Here is a 23,153-nt window from a genome sequence, read left to right on the forward strand (position 1 = left end):
TGAGAAAACAAATAATTGTTTTTAAGTGATAATCTTATTAAATTCTTGTTAAAGTCCTCCCGTGCACGCTCCCTCGGACGCCATTTGGTAGCCTATCGATTTTTGGCACAACGCCAGCCCACATTTCCGGGTTCGGGATGTCAGCGGTGACGCGTAACAAACGCGACGCGTCAGCTGTGTTGCATAAAAGATGCGACATATATGGCAAAGCAATGCATTTATGGATTTTTCCACTTTATTAGACATATTTGGACTGATGCGACTTATAGGGTAGTGTGATGTGTACGGCGGAAAATACAGTACATGCATTTGATCCAGGACTGACTTGATTAAAAAAAAAAAACTTTTAATAGCACTAAATAGGCAGGTGTGTGTATGTTCAAATTATCTCATGAATCTCTGGACAGAGTTTCTTAATGAAACTTGTAATCAAAAGACATTCATTTATAACTGATCAACTTTTGGAGTCAGATCCCACAGCTGACTGACATGAGCTAACACAAAAAAGGCTTAACTTAGGTTTACAATTACCGAGCTAAAATCCCGTGTAAGCTAGTAGCTGAGACAACACACACTCCGAGTGTGACAGCTTGCAATATCGCATGAAACTGCACCATTTTTTTCAATGTCTCATTAAAATGGCTACAATTGTGTAATTTCTATAAAACGATTTTAGTTTAAAATAATGTCATGAAAAGTGACGGGTATTATGCATTCCTTCAAGAAATGCTAGGCCTTTAATTATCACTGTATTTAGGGATAAAGTCAATTTTACATGAACTAGACTGATTTTTTTCCTGTTTTTCAAATGTAAGCTATATATTTCAGGCAGACTTTGTTGCTATTGACACACTTCTCTACCGTTCTGAAGCATAGACACGTTCCTGTGGGTGTGCGTATGTGCACAGTATTGATTTACCTCTTTTCTCCCTCCATTACAGCTGTTCGCATATGATAGAAGTTAACTGAAAAGAGCAAGTGAATTATCTTTTGCAGCTGTCAGCAATGCTTATGGGTTTGTGCCAAGCTCCACGGGGCTTCTTCTAAATGCCATCAGGTTACAGCTGTGGTTGTTTGCCTTTTGTTGGAAATTAAAAAGTGTGAGAGTTGTGCTGAGGTTCAAAATGTAGTTTTTTTTTTTTCCTGTGCATCGTAACTTTGAGGGTACAGATCAGCACCGAAAACATGCAGACCTGTGAAACCCTCTCACACCCAGTTTGGGAAGTTGTTTCTCTCACAACATGTGCAAATCAATCTGCTGTGAGCAATCTGTCAGGAAATCTTTAGCTTTAAACAACCCAGCGCGACTGGGGATGGGGCCCTTTCTGCAGGGCAGGGCACTGCAGGGACTTACCAATAGCTGTCTTTACGCATCCCAGAGAGTCAATAAGGATTATGAGAGCGAGCTTTTATCTCTTCAAACACAGAGACCAGTCACTCATTTAAATGGATGAACAATTCAGGTCTGTTCAATAAATTTAAAAAAAAGAATATCCTTTCATAAATGCATTCAAATCCCAACTCTATTCAAATTCTCATACCATATGCTTAATTTAAGATCTAATCTCCCCTTTTTCTATTTCCACCAATTCGCAGAAGGAAAATCTTTGTACACATAGTTGTTTAAGACCTCAAAGGATAAACACAGACTACCTATTGTTGATGGCAATGCACCTTTATCCTCAACTTAAGACCCACTGTTCCTTTGAGAGCGCTCCTGGTAGATGCTGCATGCAAAGCAGGTGCGCCGAGGAAAACATGCCTAACAAAAGAGACATTATTGCATTTCGCAACCTCCCAAAAAGACGAGCAGAATATTAAAGGTGACACAACTGTATTTACACATCATTTCAACAGACCTAAAATAACCTCGTTTCTATCTTGCTCTATCAAATAAAGAGAGGCAATAAAATCTGCCAAGAGAAGAACAAATAAAAGCAAATTTTGACATTTTGCTTTTTGACGCCTTCCATTTATAGGTCAGAGGAAACACCAGCCGACCTCTCATTGTTTCTTAAATGCCATTTTGTAAGGCTGGGAAGCGAGAATTAATTAATGCGTGGGTAGCTGCCACTGTCAAGAGGCGGCACATTAAAATCAATGATTAATAAATTCAAAACACACAACAAACTCAGCTGGGAGATGAAAATAGCATTGTGTGCTCCATAGGAAGCAGCCCCAGAGCGCGTCCTCCCACCGAACCAAGCGTCCACTCAGATGGCTAATAGAAAGTCGCCGTTGCCAGCTGTGTGCCTGTGAATAAAATCGCTTTAATTAAAAGAATTACAATGGAAAGGGGATCCAGGGATGTGTGTCTCTGTGTATGTGTGTGTAGTATGGACAGGAAATGGTGTCTGACACACAAACACACATTATAAAAATCCTAAAAAGGCTTTAAAAAATAGAATACAAACTTGTTCTTCTGTTATTAATCTGGTTTAGTCCACACATCCTCTACTTCACTTAACAGCTATAAGATTTACAAATACTAGAAATGTTCTTTTTCTTATTTAGCAAGGACCCTAAAGTTAATAACAGTTGCAAAATGTAATCAGTTTAGTTTATCAAAAGAGAGACTCCACAAAAATGTATTTATATTTTATCAAGCATGACGTTGGAATTAATAAACGCAATGTGAAAAGTATCAAACAAAATATGAATCTTGTATTCCCCTCCACAGAACTGCCACCTTAACGTGGTGGTGTGTTTTGAGTACCCCTGTGATCCTGGAGGCTATGATGTCAGGGGCATCAGCCCTGGTGGGGTCTCCCATGACAAACAGGCCTAGGGTGAGGGGTCAGACAAGGAGCATCTCAAAACATGGATGAAAAGACAACAGGTACATTGGGAAACCTCACCAGGAAATGGCAAACTGGGGCACCTCCCTGGTGCCAGACCTGGGAAGGGAGCTAGTCATCGAGCACCTGATGGTTGAGCTTTGTCTTCTGGGGCACGATCAGGCCAAAAAAAGACACAGGAAGCTACCTTCACAGGTCCGTCAAGGTCAGGTGCTGTGCATGTCAGGAGGCAGGCAAGGGAGGGCCCCTGGCCATGTCGATTCCTGGTGGCATAGAGAAGCTCTAGAGAAGTGGAACATCACCTCACTGGTGAGTAAGGAGCTAGAGCTTGTGTGAGGGGTTGAGCAGTACCTACTGTATACTGTAGTTGGGCTCACCTCTCCCCAGTTTGGCCTCTGGAACCCAACTCCAAGGGAGAAGATGGACTCTCCCAAAGAGAGGCGTCGGGCAGGTGTGGGGTACTCACAAGCTCCCAGCTGAATGTCTCCATTTTGTAGTATTCCCCGGTAAACGACAGGGTTGTCTCTGTGCGGCCTCATGCTGCAGAAGAGAAGGCTTTGCCTGTTTGTGCTTGTGATCCAAACATCAGTTCAGATTACCCTGCCTTTCTGAAGTCTGGATGGTGTCTTGAAAGGAGTGCCATCTGGGAATTCCCTTGTTCTACTGGGTGACTTCAATGCCCATGTGCAATGACAGTCATATGTAAGGGGGTGACTGGAAAGAATGGCCTTCCTGAACGGAACCCAAAAGGTGTTTGCATAATGAACTTCTGTGCTAGGCATAAGTTGTCCATAACAAACACTATGTTTAAGCATAGGGTTCATAAGTGTGCATTCACACCAGCCCCGTTTAGTCCGCTTTAATCAAACTCTAGTCCATTTGCCTAGAGGTGTGAATGCGCAATCGAACTCCGATGTGGACCAAAAAAGTGAACTCTGGTCCGCCTAAATACCTAGGTCTTGATTCGGTTGAAGTGAACTCTAATGCGGTTCGAATTCATTGTGAATGAAAGTGGACTGGAGACCGCTCCAAAAGTAGGAAGTGGACTACAACGCAGGGCCTTCTGGGTAAATAAAACAACAAAAAATGTGCATTTCTCTTACGTCATACGGAGCAGTCTCAGCCGTCTTGTGTGAAAGAACAACATTCTCCATGGTCTTCGGCCTCATCATCCAATCACGCTGAGTCCATTATTGAAAAATGTTACGACAAAACGGAAATCCTAAAACCGCTAAAATTTGATGCCACTCTGTTTTTGTTTTAATTTCAAGAAGAAGAAGAAGAAGTGTCTTCTTCAGAGGTTTTCATGTAATTTCCTTCAGTAGTTTTGGTGCAGCGCCACCACAGGCGGGGGGGGGGGGGGGGGGACTGGTTGGCTCGACTGACAGTGCAGTGTGAATGTGAACCGTACCAGCTGAAATGTAAACAAATGTTCTGAATTTTGGTCCCCAAATGATACAAGTCTACTAGACTATCAGGTGTGAAAATGACCTAAAATTATTTGGTGCCTGGACACCTTAGGCCAAAGATCGATGATCGATTTGTTAATGTGTTGTCAGACATGTGGACCTCATGGACACTAAGGTGAAGAGAGGGGCAGAGCTGTCAATTGATGACCTCCTGGTGGTGAGTTTGACCTGCATCCTCTGCATCAAAAGGAATCGGTAGAGATGGTTCGGGCATCTGACGAGTGGTTTTCTGTGCATGTCCCACTGGTGGCAGGTCCCGGGGAAAACCCAGAAGTCGCTGGAGGGATTCAATTAAATTAAATTCAGTTTATTTCTATAGTGCCAAGTCAGAACAGAGGTCGTCTCAGGGCAGTGAACAGAAATATTCACATACATACAAAACAAGTTAATAAGGTTATTTATCCAAGGAGCCAGCAGATGGCGTTGAGTCTTCACTTCGTTGCATTCCCCCTTTCTAAGTAAGCGCAGAGGCAACAGTGGAAAGGAAAAAAACCTCCCTCAGAAACCTCCAGCAGAACCAGGCTCAGGACAAGCGGTCATTTGCTTTGACTGGCTGGGTTTGAGAAGAGAGGAAGGAGAAAACGGACACACAATGGCAGGTCTATGGATGGTGCATCTTCTCTGGCCTGGGAACGCCTCAGGGTCTCTCGGAACGAGCTGGAAAGTGTCATTAGGGAGATAGATGTCTGGGTTTCTCTCAGTTTTTTGACAAAAAATCAGAAATCTTTAGGTTTTAACCAAGAAAGCGTGAGCTGCCCATTATGTGTGACAGGTCGGTGATATTTTCTAGTCTACGTTGCTGCAAACAGTTTCTCTATTCTGAGGTTTAAATACCTTCTACAGTACCAATTGGTGCAATCAACAGATGTTTTAAACAAGAATGTGGCCAATTAGATCAAGCTTTCATCATTGTAGTATTGCCTTTTCAATAAACTTAAAGTCAGGCAACAGAAGTGCAATAATGCTCTGTTAAGCATTGAGAAGCTTGTTTAATTTGTAAAACAAAATATTGTTTTTATTCAGTACAAAAGGAACTGAAGGCTTTGGAAGTGTGGAGGATGAATTATTAATTAATCCTCTGCAAAACAGTGACAAAGGTGTAATGAAGGAACTCGGCACATGGAGGATTCTGATAATCTGTATTTTAAAAAGTCAATATTACTCATTAGGCCAGAGCTGTTAGAAATATTTGCACAAAAAATTGCTTTGTATAGATTAAAGTGGGGATATTTTTAGAATGATAAGACTGGCAAAATATTAGCTTTCTGATGGAAACAAACGAGCAGCTAATTTTCTATTCCATGTCATTTACAAATACAAAGATTTTTAATATGTGATCTAAAAGAAGAACACTTCGTTGTTTGAGATTTCGTTTCAAAATCACACGAGTTAGAGGGTAAGTTTAATTTATTGGGGGAAAAAACAATGATTGTTTCCCCCCTCCAATATTCTCATCTTTGCCTGAGTGAGAAAAAAAAAATGATAAGGAATATTTGGAAAAGGCCGGCATCTGAGACGAAGATTAGGTCTGAAATTAAATTGCTCTTCTGCTGTTGGAGAACTGGAGGATGAAAATTAGAACTGTTTCCAGGACATGCTGTCCCTGTTTCTAAATTCATTCCCTAATGATATTATTACTAATCAATCAATGAATGGCAGCAAGGGACTCGGCAGTGATTTCTGTATTACTAAGACCAGCAAAGATCCCATACAATAAATAGTTTCCATACTCTTCTTCTGCTAAATAAGGGCTTTTAAGATATTTGTAAAAATGCTTGCAAAGCGTCATGAAAAAAGGCCTTAATTTCCATTTAATTCACACTAATCTAGAAGAATTCTTTCCCGAACATTTGCTTGTGGTAATAAAAAGATTTTTATGTTTAATGTTTAAACGTTGTCAGCTTGGAGCTGTAGAAATATAGCTGGACGCAGGAAAAAACCTTTAAACAGGACAGAGTGGTATCATTTCATACTCTCAGCTGCACAGCATGGGTCTGGTCCAAATAGTTAAAATTTCATATCTCAAAATTGACTGCACAGTATTGTCTCCTTTCTAACATTTCAGGTACTTCACTTAGTTTTACACAAAGCCTATTGGTATTTAAATGGTGTCAAACTTTTCTATCTAAGAATTTGGATCTAATCTGGAGAAAATTAATAATTGGAAAAAGTTTGATTAGATTTAGCATCAATTTTGTAATCTGAACCAAATAAAGAGAAGAATTGTTAGTAGGGCTGTTATATGTTAGATCTGGTGTGGAACTAATTTTTTATCATTAAAAAGGGTTGTGACAGATATAATTACCATATTTTCCAGATTATATGTCACACCTTTTCTCATAGTTTGGCCAATCCTGAGACTTATAGTCCAAAGCGACTTGTATACATTTTTTTCCCTATTCATGACATGCAATTACCCCAGAAAACTTTAAAAAATAAACAGGTTTTGTTGAAGGAAAATCATTTTCCCTGCAGGCTCATAAGTCTGATTGCAGCGAGAGCTAAAAACAACCTGTTGTGGACATCAGTGAAGTCAGAATAATGCTTGCAGCAAATTATTTAAATATCTGACATGAACTCCATCATAAAATGCTATAACATTTATTTCCCATTAATCCTTCTGTTGTCTTTTTTTTTTTTTTTTTGCAAACAATTTTAGATTAGTAGATTGAATATATGCATAAAAAACATAAGGCTTTTTTTATGTTTTTGAATGCAGACAATGAAACGGCACAAAAACGACTGACTCTTGCTTGACACACTCATATTGTGGATTGAAGGATGAATCGTTAAAGATGAAATAAAAACAAGTGAAACTATGTATGATAATTGTGCCACAAAGCATTTGAATCATGGTGCATTCCATTTGTAATCCATCCATCCATCCATCCATTTTCTTTACCCGCTTATTCCATTTTGGGTCACGGGGGTCGCCGGTGCCCATGTCCAGCAATCACTGTGCGAGGGGCGGGGTACACCCTGGACGGGTTGCAAGTCCATCACAGGGCCACATAGAGACAAACGAGACAAACAACCATTCACTCTCTCACTCACACCTAGGAACAATTTAGAGTTACCAATTAGCCTAACATGCATGTTTTTGGTCTGTGGGAGGAAACCGGAGCACCCGGAGAAAACCCACGCATGCACGGAGAGAACATGCAAACTCCACCCAGAAAGGTCCCTGGACTGGGGTTTGAACCAAGGACCTGCTCGCTGAGAGGCAGCAGCTCTACCAATTGCGCCACCGTGCTGCCTCCATTTGTAATCAAAAGTTGTAATTTACGATGTTCAAGTAAAAAATAAAATAAAATAAAAAAAACTCAAGGAGAACCCCAAGCTCAAAAATTTGACATGAAAATTATGTTTCCTGATTGACTCTGATCTCACACTCCAATATGATGCAGAAAAAGTTGTGATAACTGCAGGAATAAACTATTTGTTTGGATTTTTGAAAATATTTATATAAAAAAAATTATTACAATGCTTCAGTTTGTAACAACGGTGCTGCAAGGTTTGAATGCATGCACCGCTTGTACTGCTCATTTTTGAAGTAGCCACAAGAACTCAATGAAAATGGATGCGAGCTCAGATTCAAATTCTGACTTTCAAGGTAAGTGGAACGCTGCGTTAAACCAAATGTTTTGAGGTTTGATCTCAGGGAAATAGATGTGATTGTGTGCCCAATGTGCCTCGATGACAAGTGAAAAGATGGAAAGAAAAGACTAAATGCACACAATTTCCCCACCAAGAAAATAAAAAATAAACAGGATGTGCACACTGGCCAGGACAGCTGACTAAGCTATAGCTATTAGCAAGAAGATGTAGCACCGACATCAAGGCAGCACAATATAAGGCAGAAGCTGAACAGAAAAATGCACAAACTTAACAAGACACTTTATAAGTAAAAGTTTAAACTGAGTCAGAGGTGTGTGTGTTCGGGGGGGAGAGTTCAAATGAAACTATAAATTTTGCTTTAATGGTTACAGTAATCTGTCAAGTTAGGAAAATATCTCCTGGATTTATGTTAATGTCAGTCTAAGAACATAAGTGGACAACTTGTGAACTTCTGGAGTCACCACAAGTCAAGACGACTCACAAAAATTGGCAACAATCAAGTACATTTTACAGATATTGAGCTAGGATTTGGTCATTCTGAACACTCTGAGCAAGTTTTTTTTTTTTTTATCTAAACTTTGACATGCAAGGCAGCAGGATGTATGCATTCCTTTGATAAATGTTTCATTTGATATGAGCTTAGCTTTGACCAGTCCCATCAAAATAAGAAATGATGAATAAAGCAGTCAGTACCCTGGTCCACTCACCACCAGGGGGAGCCAAACACTCATTTTAACCTGAACATCAGAAAAACATTTTGATCAGAAGGGCCAGTCTTTTGATTTTACAGGTTTCTTAAGAGTTTTATGGTCACCTTTTATTTTCCAACCCTGAAAAACTTTTAACCTTGTATGAAACTGCAAACTCGTGCAAACGTTGCAAACAAAGTCCTTGTTATTGTCAATATCCCCCTCCTCTGATGTAAATATGCCTTCATCAATTAAATATTTAGGAGTAAGAGAACAGAAACTAAGTCAGCTGCTAACATCAAAGTGTCTAATATACACTGGAGCAAGTTGTTTACATGGGATGGTGGCAAGGCCCTGAGGGAGGTCTGTCCTGGTTCTAACTCCGCTTAGCGAGAGCAAACAACACGGCTGGCATTTAGAACATGCTGAGAGGAAACCAACCACGGGAGACACTAAAAAGTTTAGATCTATACTGGTGGTTAACAAGAATCCCAGTGTGGCGGCTGTTTATTGCATGAGGTTACTCGGCTCCAACGCTTGACGGCAGAATTGGTTCGGTTCTTTGATAAAGGTGTTTTTTACAAGAGGAATTTTTTTGGTTTGTGATCCCGTCATGTTTTAAACATGTGCATACTGGTGCTTTTTAATAATCTTAATGTAGAAAACCAAAGTTTTACTTTATAGTATAGCTGTTACCTTGGACTGAAGTCATGGGCATTGTCTGGGACGCTCATTCTGACGGCTGAGGAAGTCCTCTTTAAGACATTTAGGGGATTGGTTGATAAAATGACTTCCTGTTAAACATAAGACCACACGATTTATTCTGCTTTTGTTCCAGCAGTCTTAAAATGATCATAACGCCATGAAAAAGGGTACAGAAAAAAAAATGAAACCCTGAGACGCAGATTACTTTAAAGTGTGTTAAATCTAAAGCATTTAAGCATTAAAAGCATATGTTACGCATATTAAAACCAACGTTATAAGTCAGGCAACTTGTAAATTTATGTTGCAACAGTTGAAAGAGGAGCACGCTTTTTAAGAAACTTGTTCTTGAATAAAACGAAAGAACGGAGCAGAGCAGATGCTTATGGTTTGAGCTGGGAGTCGCAGCATATTAGAGAAGCAAATAGTCAATTAAAAAGATAATTACCGTACATTTGGCAAGCCTAGTGCTGAAAATGAAAAATGCAGAGGTGGGTGTGTGGTTCCTGAGTGGACAAACGGCATCTAAACTAAATCACTTATTGGCAGTGCATGCAGGCATTTTTCATAATAAAATGTTAAGAACCTTAATGTCATACTGAACCTAAATGCAACCTGAGACGCTCTCAGTCAATACAGATGTGATCATAAAAGATGTAAAGAGGAATCAAATACTGGTTTAAAAGGAGGTAATGAAGACTGATATTTAAGGCCTGTTTCTATTTACAGATTATATCAAGAACATGAAAAGTCATTCAGTTTGAAAAGACAACACTGACACCTAGTGGAGTAAACCCCTTGCAATGTAAAACCAAAGAATGGAAAATTATAGACCAAATTTTTAAACAAAGACCAAAAGCACACAAACAAAACAGTTTTCAAAACCTTTCTTGGAAATCATGTAGCAGCATTTTATTAAAAAAAAAAAATCTTACATTTTGATGTAGAGAAAATAAACTGCAGGTTGTGATAAAAAATAAAAAGTTAAATACAATCAAAGTTGTAGCTTTTAAAGCCTGGCTGGTTCTTGTGTCCTTTCAGGTAGCCAAGCTACTGGTTCTGGAAAAAAAAATTAAAAAACGCAACAAGAGGACAAAAAAAAAAAAAAAAAAAGTGTATATAATTTCTTGCACACAAACATTTCCCATCATGCAACACCCACTTCATAGCAGCACATAGAGCCAAATCTGACCCTATAAATGGTTATTGGGCACATGAGACCGTTAATAGATTACAAAATTACAATTATTAAAACACTCACACACAAACCCACAGTCAAGTACAAAAAAGTAAAATGTTCACTCCGTTAGCCCTCTGCATAGAAAACAAGGACAACCACTAAACAAGGTCTGCTTGGTAATTAATGCAAACATCTGAGTGCTATGCAGTTAAAAAATAAACTAAATATAAAAACGTGTCTTGGGCTTCGTCAGCCGTTTGTTTGCAGAACACAGGGTTGAGCACCATTTTCAGAAGGGACGGGACAAAACCCTTTTTAACCCTCAGTGGTTGCCAAGCTTAACCAAAGTCAGTGTTAGCTTCTTCTAGAAAGACACTGAAAAGTATCACGAGACAGGAAATCAGCATCGCTTCGAAAAAAGGGAGAAATGTGTTTTCCATATTTTCCTCACCAGAAATTCTTACTATGCACCGCAGAGGCAAACTTTCCTTTTTTCCATTTACAGTTATAAGTTGCAAATCTGCCTGGGATTTGTCTCCGTTTACTCTGGCAGATGGGGCTGGGGGGATGGCAGACACATCCTCGGTGCAATTTTCAGAACTGCAGCTTCCACTTGAACCAAGTCTTCAGTTTTCTCACTGCTCCGAGGAGGAGTCAGGACGCTGGAGGGAACAGGACAGTTGTTGTGACGCTCCAAGTCCACATCTTGGTAAGAGTAGGCCTTATCCTACACACAGACAAACAAACTGAACCATCAGCTGAAAGTTGAATCAGCTTTTTAGCACAAATAACAGGTATTCAAAGTAGGGATGGGCAATAATATTCAAACAGCTCTTAAATGTATCAAATTTAAGTAGTTTAGGTCAGGGGTTCTCAAACTTTTTGGGTTCAGGGACCCCCAATATTTAATAAATACAGTAGTCCCTCATTTATCGTGGGGGATCCGTACCCTGAAGCCCCGCTAAGAGCACAGAATGTCATGAAATCAGCTCTCTGCCTCTGGCTATCTTGGCCACGCCCACTTCTCCGTTCTGCACAGTGATCAGCTGATCAGCTGCAGGAGGAAGCTTCTCCCACAGCTGTGGGCTGCACACAGGTGCTAAATAATTTTAAATATTTTAAATAAAAAAAACTATGCCGATCATGCAACTCATACCATACCAATTTATTTATAGAGCACTTAAAACAGCGACAAAGCCAACCAAAGTTCTGTACAGACAGATCAACAGACAACACACAAAGCAAAATACAAAATGAGGTAAATCAGAATATAGACATAAAAACGATGCAGATAATGACGACTAACCAGTGTGGAGCATACAGGATCAAAACACAGATCCTCTGGTGTTGAAAGCTACTGAATAGTAGTGAGATTTTAAACGGGACTTGAAAACCGAGAGGGAGGGGGCCTGTCTGACAAGCAGAGGTAACTCGTTCCAAAGTCTTGGTCCTGCTACAGAGAAGGCCCTGTCACCTCTGCGCTTAAGACAAGTTCCTGGAACTGTGAGGAGCAACTGGTCCGCTGACCTCAGGGAACGTGGAGGGACATACGGTTGTAGCAGATCAGAGAGATGGGGGGTGCGAAACTGTGTAGACAAACAGGAGTATTTTGAACTGGATTCTAAGGTGAACCGGTAACCAGTGCAGTGAGGCCAAAACTGGTGTAATATGCTCTCTTTTGCCTGTACTGATTAAAAATCGGGCTGGTTTAGGTGACTCAATATGAAAAGATTCTCTCTCCCCTCCCGGCTCCCAGTAACACAAGGTGGTGGTGCTGCACCATGTTTGCCTAAGTGCTTCTAAATTGTAATAATCAGCACGACAGCATGGATATAAAAACATGGATATAAAAACATGGATATAAAAACTCGGTCGTGTACTGAACGGGGCCCGATAAATGTCAGAGCATTTCAAAGCGTGCAAACCTCTCCTCTCCATTTATGTTGTGGATAAACGGGAAAGGAAAGTCTTCGAGCTCCTGCAGGTCATCTGAACTATCACTTCTTGCTTTGTTTTGATGTGGAGTACTTTACCAACTTCCTCCACTCCTTTTCTGCTATAGCAATTAACCAAAGCAAATAATTTAAAAAAGTGCACTCTTGTAGGAGAGTGGTGTTCTCCTGTGACGAAGTATTACTTGTCTGGTTCTCCTGATACAAACCCATCAGTCCACACGGATCTACTGGACGGTGAAAAATGAATAAATGGCCCCAACTAGAAAAATCAGGTAAAATAATATAAAAGCAGAACTTATAAATAAAACTGCAAGTCTTCATCCAAACTATGTAGACATGGTTATTATTTTTATACAAAGTTAGAAATACTTTGTATAACTTAAGTGAATGTTTTAGTTTCTGGGAAAGAAGAAGAAAATACATATCATAAAAAGGTTGACAACATTAGCCTTTGTTTTAAACATAATGAATCATTAATTCACGCAAGCATTTTCCTCTAGATATGTTTTAATATCTTAATATTAATCAAGTTATAATGTTTCAGTTAGAACCAGTTTATGGTTTTTAGATTTGTCAGAAAGAGTTTGTTGTTTTGACGCTTTTGTTCATAATCTACAAACGTGCTGTGAAGAGAACAAGCAGTTGTTGCTGTTTTTTGTTTCTGTGCGTAATAACTGAATAATTGCAGGTGATTTTCAGATTTTTACTTGAATAGTCCTTCCCCGTTTGAAAGAAACTTTTTTAACATTTACCATTAACCCCCCCAGTTTAAACATTCTCCCAGCTCCGTGTACTTTTAAAGACTGAATTTTAAATAAAGTGAATTTGACAAACACTCGTTTCTTTGTAGTTCTTCTCAGAAAAACTCACCAGCCATGTAAGGTAGGGGGCGTGGCTCTGGATGTTGTGCACGTCTTCAGCTGCGATCCCCACAAACGTTTTCATACACGACCCACCGACTTCTCGCAACGCCATGGCAAACGGCACCATCCACCGCACACACTCCTCCACCTCGACCCTCTTCAAGGCTGCAAAGAGGCGGAGGATGAAGTGACGATTTATAGTAAAGCATCACATAAGGAGGAACAGCTCTACCTGGGATTACGTAAGGGATTATTTTTATTCATCAAGGCGTGTTGATACAAACCCTAAGCTCTGGTTGTTGTCACATAAAGACATTTAAAAAAAAGTAATTACAGTCAGTTTTAAGACATTTAGTTCTGCCTTGAGATTATCTACTTTTAAATGTGGCTTAGTGGTTAGCGTTGTTGCCTCACAGCAAGAAGGTCCTGGGTTCAATCCCTGGTTTGGACCTGGGGTCTTTCTGTGTGGAGTTTGCATGTTCTCCCCAAGTACTTGTTTCTAATATGTTTATTGCTGCTGCACTATGTGGCTGTATCATGTTGGTCACTGCCTTACCATCATGATTCAATTAAGCTCAATGTTACTCACGACCTGTGTAGTTTATGTTACTTAAGTGCAATATACATCATGTGCATTTAAGCTTATACTACCACCTGTGAAATACTTATTTATACTAATTCATCCTAGTTGCACCGTTATATTCTACCATGTTGTTTATTATATTTCTTTTGGACCTTGCAAGTATTATATTTCATTTTCACTTTCTGGTACTTTATTTTGTACACTTGATGCATGCTTTAGTATTTCTTGCTCGTCGGTTTTCTTTTTTGTTTTTAGAGTCTAAATAGTTCTTCTCATCCTGAACTTTTCATTTGTTTACCTTGTGATAACCTGCACATGACAAATAAACAACATTCTTCCCAGTCTAAAAACATGAACGTTAGGCTGCCTTAAGGCCCAGGCCTCCGTTACAAGAGGTCTGTGATCTCAGTGAGGTCTGCCTGGTTAAATAAAAGGTTAATAAATACTGCACAGTTCTCTGGTGGAACTACTGGAAACTATGAATCCAGTCATTTTAAATCTTGCTTTCTTTTGGGGTTTTGTTTTTACAAACAAAGTATGTTTCACAGGAACAGCTCGTGTACTCCTGCTCTCAAAATTATGAGATGAGTCGATACTTTCATGTATTTCACATTTGCATATTTTCTGTAAGTGACAATTTTGTGCAACACTGGTTGTTTTTGTGCGTTTAATATGTTGTGGACTATTGTAGGTATACCACTAAGCTCACAAGCAGATTAAGAGTTAAATTTCTTGTTACCATGATAATCTGGTTACGCTCAAATAAATCCCGATACTGAAAACTCTTGACTTTCAGCTCAACACAGCTGGCTCAACAAGAAGTCTTGCTTTGTATTAGACCCCTCAAATCACCCAGACAAAATCCTCGTTGTGTAAGCTTTGAAATAAACCTGTATTTGATTAGTAAATGAATTTCAATACTCTGGTTAAAATCATCCAAAAAAACAAAAAACAAAGACTGAATGTGTTTTACCCGAGACATTTTCCACCAGCTCCAAAGAGGAAAAGTGAAATAACGCCGAAGCGGCAAGAATGCCATTTGAGAACTCAAGGCACCTCACATCCAGCATACACAGGTCCAGCAGCTGAAACAGAAACAAATCAGAGCATATGAAGACAAATAAGGGATATTTTCACAGGTAACCATTTTTAACACTTGGGCAATATATCCACAAACTCTTCAATTTACTCAGTTTTGCTCATGTTCATCTTGAATATGTTTCTTTTGGAGTGGTTCATAAAATGTTTAAATCTTCGGAGTCTGACTAAAACCTACAGAATCAGACGGTTTCTATACCATACCAATTACCATACCAATTTATTTATAAAGCACTTTAAACAGTGACAAAGCACACCAAAGTGCTGTACAGGGACAAACAGAACAAGCACATAGCAACAGATTACATAACAGGACACCAAAAAGTAGAAACCAACAAAAACAATAATGGATAACAACAACAACTGCCACATGACCAACACAGTGTGATGCACACAGACTCAGCACAGATCACACAGTGCTGAAAGCCAGGGAATAAAAGTGTGTTTTTAAGCAAGATTTAAAAACTGTGAGGGAGGGGGCCTGTCTAACGAGCAGAGGTAACTCATTCCAAAGTCTTGGTCCTGCTACAGAGAAGGCCCTGTCACCTCTGCGCTTGAGACTGGTTCCTGGGACTGTTAGGAGCAACTGGTCTGCTGATCTGAGAGAACATGGTGGGAGATACGGCTGGAGCAGATCAGTAAGATAGGAGGGGGCAGAGCTGTTTAGTGATTTATAGACATACAAGAGTATTTTGAATTTGATTCGAAGGTGAACCGAAAGCCAGTGTAGGGAGGCCAAAACAGGTGTAATGTGCTCTCTTTTGCTTGTGCTGGTCAAAAACCGGGCTGCTGCATTTTGGACCAGTTGGAGTCTAGCTATGGAGGTCTGACTGATACCAAAGAGGAGAGAGTTGCAATAGTCGAGCCTGGATGTAATGAATGCATGAATTACTGTCTCCAGGTTATTTTTGGACAATATGGGCTTCAGCTTAGACAGTCGCCTCAGCTGGAAAAAGCAGGATTTAACAATCATATTTACATGATTGTTGAGTTTCAGAGAAGGGTCAAGTATCACTCCTAGATTAGTGACTCTTTGTTTCACTAACGGTGACAGAACGGATAGGTCGATGCAGTGGTTGGTGATTGTGTCACTGGGAGGAAAGAGCATAACTTCAGATTTCTTCTCGTTGAAACTCAAGAAATTTAAAGGCGTCCAATCTCTGATGTCAGCCAGGCAGTCCAGTAACGGTTGAATAGAGCGAGTACCGTTGAGTCTGAGGGGGAAGTAGATTTGGCAATCGTCGGCGTAGAAATGAAAATGATGATTTTCAAATGATTTCTGGTATCTGAGGTACACTCCAACTCCACACTAAAAGTTTCATGACACGCAATTAGAAATTTAGTGTTTCACGTAAACATCACCTGTCCGTTTGGACTGCGACATCTGACAGATAACAAACGTGCACGCTGAACCTCACGCTGCTAGCTGCTGCTCAGAGACTTGACTGACCGACCTGCCTATAAATAATGGGTGTGAACAAAATAAGGACACACACAGATCGTAAGATGAAGTCATCTGAATACGAGACGACTTATTCCACCAACACAAATAAGTAGCAGGTGTGGGTGCTTCACCTTTTTCACCCACATTTTGATGTTGTCGGTCCGAGAGTTGAGCCGGGAGTTGACCGGCGACCCTCTGATCACTGGTCCACCCTCTCTAACCTCTGCGCCACCCCCCCCCCAGCTAGTTTGAACTAACTATTGTGTTTGCAACACTTCAGAAGAACTCTTGTAGATACAAAGTATCAGTGATGTCAAATATTTTACTCTTTTTAAAGAAATTATTTTATAAATAGTTCGTTGTTGCTTCTTTCAAGACCTCCCCATCTGAAAATTGCTCATGAAAAACATCTGCCTGCTCAAATCTGCCTTTATCTCTGACATTCTTCTGCCTGTTGTGAGCCATCGGGGGGGCGGAGAGTTAGCATTGAAGCTAACATGTTAGCTGGTGAAGAGTCACTCCATGGTGTTTTGCTGTCGCCACAGCCCACAAATGAGAGACACTTGTCTTTCACAACTATAGAAACACCTCTTCCTCCCAGTCACCGGGAAAAATATGTTTTCTTATGTTTTTTGTCATTTTGCCCTCTGGGAGGTAAAGCTAGCTTGTAGCTGCACCGCTCGCAGCAATAGCAGTGCGTCTTCGCATGATTCTGAACTTTGACCCCAGACAAGGTTGGTAAGCTGCAAGTTTTCATTAATTATTTTCATTTCAAATCTACATCCTTGCAAATGTTAAAAGTTTAAATACACAATGATTTTTTTGGGCGGTGCTCCTTAATGATGAGTGCCATTTGTAGAACATGCTCAGTGGGTGATTCAGAAGGTCCCTGCTGGCGACCAGGTGCCCGCAGGGAACGTGTTGCTGACCCCCCCGCTCCAGATTATCTTGCAACTTTCGCAGGGTTCTCATTTTCCTAGAACGAGTTGCAAAGGCAAGCGGTCCTGTTGATTCAGTTTTGAACATGCTCAAATACGTTGCAGGGCCACTTGATTCTTGAAATACTCAGAATTTTCATGGGTGTCTCCAAAACACCTCAGACCAACTGGACTTTTGTTGTGGAGGGTTCAAACTTATCTCAAGAGGACTACAGATGGATCCTGACTCCTGCCTGGGAGATCTCCTCTGACAAAAAATTAATTGATCACAGGCAAACGTGCAGGTCTAAAAGCCAGATAATCGAGAAACTCGTCTAAATCTGACTTTTATTTAAAAAGTGTACTCACGGGTGGATTCATATTGTGAGATGTGACAAAATGTGTTCATTTTGTTGTAACAAGAGCTTGTGCTATGCACAAGATCCAGGCAGAAATTTTTCCTCAGGCGAATGCATCGATTATTGTGACAGGTCAAAACTTGGCTGTAGGTGTTTTTATGCAGAAATGCAGGTGAACAGCAACATACTGCTGAGGAGCAGCTGGCAGAGGCCAGTTAGAAAATACACTCACCTTTACAACCGTTTCAGCAAAACTTAAGATAGTCAAACAGCAAAAAACTCATGGAAGGGGATAGCACAATTATTGTGCAGAGGAGACAACAGAGACACGATACCATAATCCCTCCAGAGAACGCCTTGGCCAGGCAGCGTAGGGACATGCTCCCTACCATCTGTTGCAAACAGTGGCAGTCCCTTCATGACAAATTTGTAAATGCCAAACCATGTAGACTGTATAATAAAAATGTCTGGTTAAGGGAAGCAAAAATGAGTACAGGGACAGTACAGTGGAGGGGCTTCTCTGGAGTTCTGCACTGCAGTTTATTGTTGAGCATAAAATGTCCTCGCTGAAAAAAATGTATTAAAGAGGCTGCCAAAGTGGATACTAAACAAGCAGAGTGTGATGTGGGCGGAGGTGGACAACAAAATAATGTGCGTGCCCAAGAACGCTGCTTTGTAAACCATCAACACAGGAATACACTATGACTCTCCAGTTTAAGCTTCTCTGCACTGGCTTACTCTTACTTCTAAACTACAAATCCCTCAACAACCTAGCTCCATCTTGTATTACAAATCTTATTGTTCCATATTTTCCTAATAGAGCACTTCGCTTTCAGACTGCAGGCTTACTTGTGGTTCCTAAAGTTTCCAAAAGCAGAATGGGAGGAAGATCTTTCAGTTATCAGGCTCCTCTCTTGTGGAACCAACTTCCAGTTTCTGTATGTAAGGCTGACACATTGTTCAGTTTTAAGACTGGGATTAAGACTTTCCTTTTTGATAAATCCTATAATTGGGATTATCTTGTTATGCTGCGATAAACTTAGACTACTGGAGGACAAATTGGGCTAATTTCTTAAAATTAATTGTTACAATTTAATAGTTTTCATTTAATACTATTTCTATCTTAACATGTGATTCTCGACCTGCCATTGTGTATCTGTTCCTCCTTCCTGTTCCTCTCAAACCCAGCTGGTCGAAGCAGATGACCACTTGTCCTGAGTCTGGTTCTGCTAAAGGTTTCTTCCTCATGAGGGAGTTTTTTTCTTTCCACTGTCGCCTTCATGTTTGCTCAAGATGAGAGTCTGTGATGGAGTTTAATTCAAAACAGTCTGCTCCTCAGATAAATAATGTTATTAACTTACTATGAATGTTTCTGTTAACTCATTATTTTTATAGATGAATGTTTCTGTTCAGTGCCCTGAGAGGACTTCTGTTGTGACTTAGCGCTTTATAAAATACACTGAATTTAATTGACTTTCAAAAAATGCTGACTCAAAACGCAGGCTCACTGGTTGGTTGCAAACACTCGAGTTGAGCGACGCTGAAACTGAACATCCATCTTTTTTCTTGCAATTTTAAGTCACCAACCAGTTTCCCCAACAGTCACAGTGAGATACCACCTTAACTAAGTCAATAAGAAAAGTTGAGAAATTGGTCAAAACATTTGAGACATTTACTAACAAACACTTTTTAACTTCAGCCCACTGTTGGAACTTCCAAGCGTTTTTACTTTGTTGTGACTAACTGCTGTTTTAAATCACATCACAGCTGTTTAACAGCTGCTAGTACCGATCTTCTTAACTTACAATTCAACTGCAAACATATCTGTGACCATGACACCGAAAACCAACATTTTCATGTTGCAGTGCTCATTCGTTTTTATAGCTGGACTGTTACTTTGAGTTTGGACACACAAACACACCTCTGCAATCTGTGTGAAGGTCTCCTGGGGGTATCTGGGTATGAGCAGCTCCTCTGTGTCTTTTAGGTAGGCCACCTGCATGTAAACGTTGAGCCATGAGATAGGAGTCTGTGGGCTGAGGCTCCAGTTCAGCTCCTAGGGTTGAACAGTAAAAGACATGTTGGAAATGCATAATCAAAAATGAAAAGCAGACCTTGAATTACATTTGTTCAATGGTTTCAGTGCTCCAACGACTGAGAAGGTACCTAAACAAAATTTTCAGGCGACGGGGAAAATTTAAAAAGCGTACTTTGTTCACAACTAAGTTACAACTCAATTCAGTTTTACTGCGAGGGCCAAATATATGCAGCTGTAAATACTATGAAGAGCTACGAAGCACTTCCTAAATGCAGTTATCCTGCGTCCTATTACTGAGGATAAGAGTACAAAGTAAGTATAAGTGCTGTGTGTTGTCATCGTTGTACAAAATTAGTTCTCTGCATTTAACCATCACACCTGAGATACACGCAGGTGGAGCAGTGGGCAGCCATGTAAGCTGCTCGGGGAGCAGTTGGGGATTAGATGTTTTCCTCACACACCATGACATGTGGGCATGGCGGAGAGTTGAACCGTGACTTTCTGGTCCCAAGTCGGCTGCCCTACCTAACAAATCTAGGCCCCCTCAGGACTGCAAAGCTAAAGGCAAATCTTAACACAGACTAGAAACTAAGTGGTTTGCTGCTATTCTGCCAGCTCATACCGTTTGTACTGTTTGACAAGCTCATAACGACTTGTTCACTTCCAAATTTAGGTTAGGTTTATTTGTCACATGCAGGTCAACACAAGGTCAGCAATGCAATGAAATGCTCGGGACGAGAAGAACCATATCGACTTGCCAAAAAAAAAAAAAAAACAATAAGAAATACCAAAGCATACAACAAAAATACAAAAACAGTTGCCAAAAGTGAAAAAGAAATACTTCTACAGCAGCATGGTCCTATTAGCCAAGTGGTTCTGTTAACGGTGTGGTCAATTCTCAAACAACTCCAATCTTTAAGATTTCATAGCAGCTCATGCATACATTATTTAAACTTGCACATTGTCCTCAATTTAGCATTACATTACATCTGGGCAAAATTATTGTGTGCTTTCTGCAGGAAGTGTCCTATGCTGCAGTGGAAGTGCTACAGATCTCCACCGATGCTATTTGTGCATGCAAATGATCATAAAAATACATGTAAATAATTGTAACAAAAAATTGATGGCAATTTAAAGTTTTACGGAAATAGAATTTGTATGAAGCAATAAGACTGAAGTTGTTCTGTAATTCACAACTGTTAGACTGTCAGTCCTGTCAGAGTGAAAGTACTTCTTCAAACCGAGATGACTCAAAGATTATATTGTTCATAGTATTTAAAGAAAACCTACTTCAAAATAGATGAACATGTTTACACAGTCCTGTGAAAGAGTATTTCCGTGGTATCATCTTTAAATGTGTTAATATTACACATTTCTGTGGACCTTTTTTTGCCTGTGAACAACAGCAAATGCTATATTGGTCTGATTTTACCATTTTATTCTCATGCCCATAACTCAATACTGGAGCTTTCTTGACAATAACAGTTTGTGGTGTTTCTTCATCCGACTGAAGCTGCATCCATGACTTGAGTTTGAATGTTTGCAAACAACAACTATCCATGTGGTACAAGATCAAACTAGTAGAATTTATGAGCTTTAGTCGAGACCAAACGGAGATGACAGACAAAAAGATAAAAGACTGGGCTTCTGTTAAGCTGCTGGTTCCTGCATTTGAAAAAGACCGGCTGAGGAAAGAACCCCCCCAAAACTGTTGGTCCAGTAAATGCATACCTAATGACTTGTCATGCCTTAGCAGGTCTGCTAACATTTAAAATGATGGTTTAGCTGTCATGTTTTCCCATGAGAGATGTGGCTGTAAAAGTTGTGGAATAGCTGTCCACACTTTTCTAGAACAAATATTTTTGCATCCACTGTAAACTGATAAATGCCTATAAATACTTAATAGTAACCTTTTCAATTGAAGTAAAAGGCTTGTGTTAATAAATTGTACCCATTTTGTTCTCCATCCAATATGAAAGAAGCTTAGCACATGCATCTACATTGTGTCATGGATGAATGAGCGTTCTTCACCTTCATAACAATGAGCTCCATGCTGAGAATCTCATCCTCGGAGCACGTTTCATCTGTAACGTAGGCAAACTGGTGGATCTTTGGAGGATACATCTCCTACAAGAAGTGAAAGTACAAAAGATGAGCAGGCATCAACAAACACCACCAACATGATGGGAAATACAGTATGCAATCAGAAATGCAGTTCACAACTCACCTCTACTTTTGCAGCGATGAAGAGACACGTAATGCCAATGAGTTGCAACGTTGATTTGAAGACATTTCTTTGTGTGGCCATGAAGCGATCAAAATAATCCTGTGCAAGGTGATACGTCTCCCGGTGTAGTTTGTACACTTCACTTACCTAAAACATCCGATGAAAAGATGTTAAAAAAAGGAAGTTTAGAGTCATACGGTGCTCCTAAAGACAGGCCTCAAACACATTCAATACGTGTCAAGTTACTAAAAAACAGCCTCATCACTGCTCATAGCAGCTATTAATATTTTGTAATGAAGATGAGCTGAAGGCTTGTGTTGATGGGGTTTTTACTGAGTCGGATTGGCTGAACCAAACGGGTTTCTTTTCAAAAGATACATCTGCTTGTAGCAATTTATTTACCTTCTGTACGCCAATGTTCAAAACTCTGAAACCCTTACATGACTTGTTTACAACGTTGGGGAAAAATACTCCACAGTGAGGCCCAATTTTGAGTCGTCTCCAGAGGAAACTGAAAGTAAATAAAATGTTAAAAGTACACCGTTTTAAGTGTTTTAGCCAAAGATGGAGATAAATAAAAATGGTGTCTGAAATTTAGAATGGGAAGCACGGTGGCGCAGCTGTTAGAGCTGCTGCCTCTCAGCGAGCAGGCTGCCCTGGTTCAAATAAGCCATCATTTCTAAGCCGAACCCGGAGCCTGGCACATAATAATGTGCGGGTCGGGTCAGTGTCAAGCTTTTGATTGCGTCAGCGGATGCGTGCGGCTGACGATCCAATCATATGGCAACATGGCTTGCCATACAACCACCAGCCGCACGCGGCCATTTGACCGCGCGCTGAAAGTAAAGAAAAACATTCAAACGAATGAGACATCTTTGTTCTTTCCTTTAGAAGCTGGTGATGTAATTTAAAAAAGATTCAGCTGCACTCAGCGGACGCGGGCGGCCAACGACCCAAACAGGTGAGATCCCAAAATATCTGACATGTCAGAGCATGGTCCATGTCTGAATAATGCAGCATGCAGGAAGAAGCAGGGATTTAATGCGCTTTGACAGCCATGAAAGGACAAACACCCCCTCAGCTCCGATCTTCTGCCCCCTTTTAAAGAGCTGCGCACGTCTGCCGACCGTTAACTATATAAGCAGTCAAAGCTTAATTAAAAATGTTGGGGGGGGGGGGGGGGTCGGATCTGTAATTACTGTTAATTCGTCGG

The 23,153-nt window shown here is 40.3% G+C and overlaps 1 protein-coding gene across 1 annotated transcript in view; it reads right to left on the bottom strand.

The window, feature by feature from the left end:
- Window positions 1-10,997: 10,997 nt before the first annotated feature.
- The window catches only part of ccne1 (cyclin E1), a 17,756-nt gene continuing 5,600 nt past the window's right edge, over window positions 10,998-23,153 (bottom strand). Inside the window, exons 7-12 of the mRNA XM_037697632.1 lie at window positions 21,941-22,087; window positions 21,745-21,840; window positions 19,597-19,731; window positions 14,831-14,942; window positions 13,282-13,439; window positions 10,998-11,183 (exon numbers count right to left, since the gene is read on the bottom strand). Of these exons, the coding sequence (XP_037553560.1) occupies window positions 10,998-11,183; window positions 13,282-13,439; window positions 14,831-14,942; window positions 19,597-19,731; window positions 21,745-21,840; window positions 21,941-22,087 (834 nt within the window). The remainder of the gene's footprint in view (window positions 11,184-13,281; window positions 13,440-14,830; window positions 14,943-19,596; window positions 19,732-21,744; window positions 21,841-21,940; window positions 22,088-23,153) is intronic.

Source organism: Nematolebias whitei, chromosome 2 (assembly GCF_014905685.2).
Source record: "Nematolebias whitei isolate Nwh7 chromosome 2, NemWhi1, whole genome shotgun sequence".
Classification (NCBI taxonomy): Eukaryota; Metazoa; Chordata; class Actinopteri; order Cyprinodontiformes; family Rivulidae; genus Nematolebias; species Nematolebias whitei.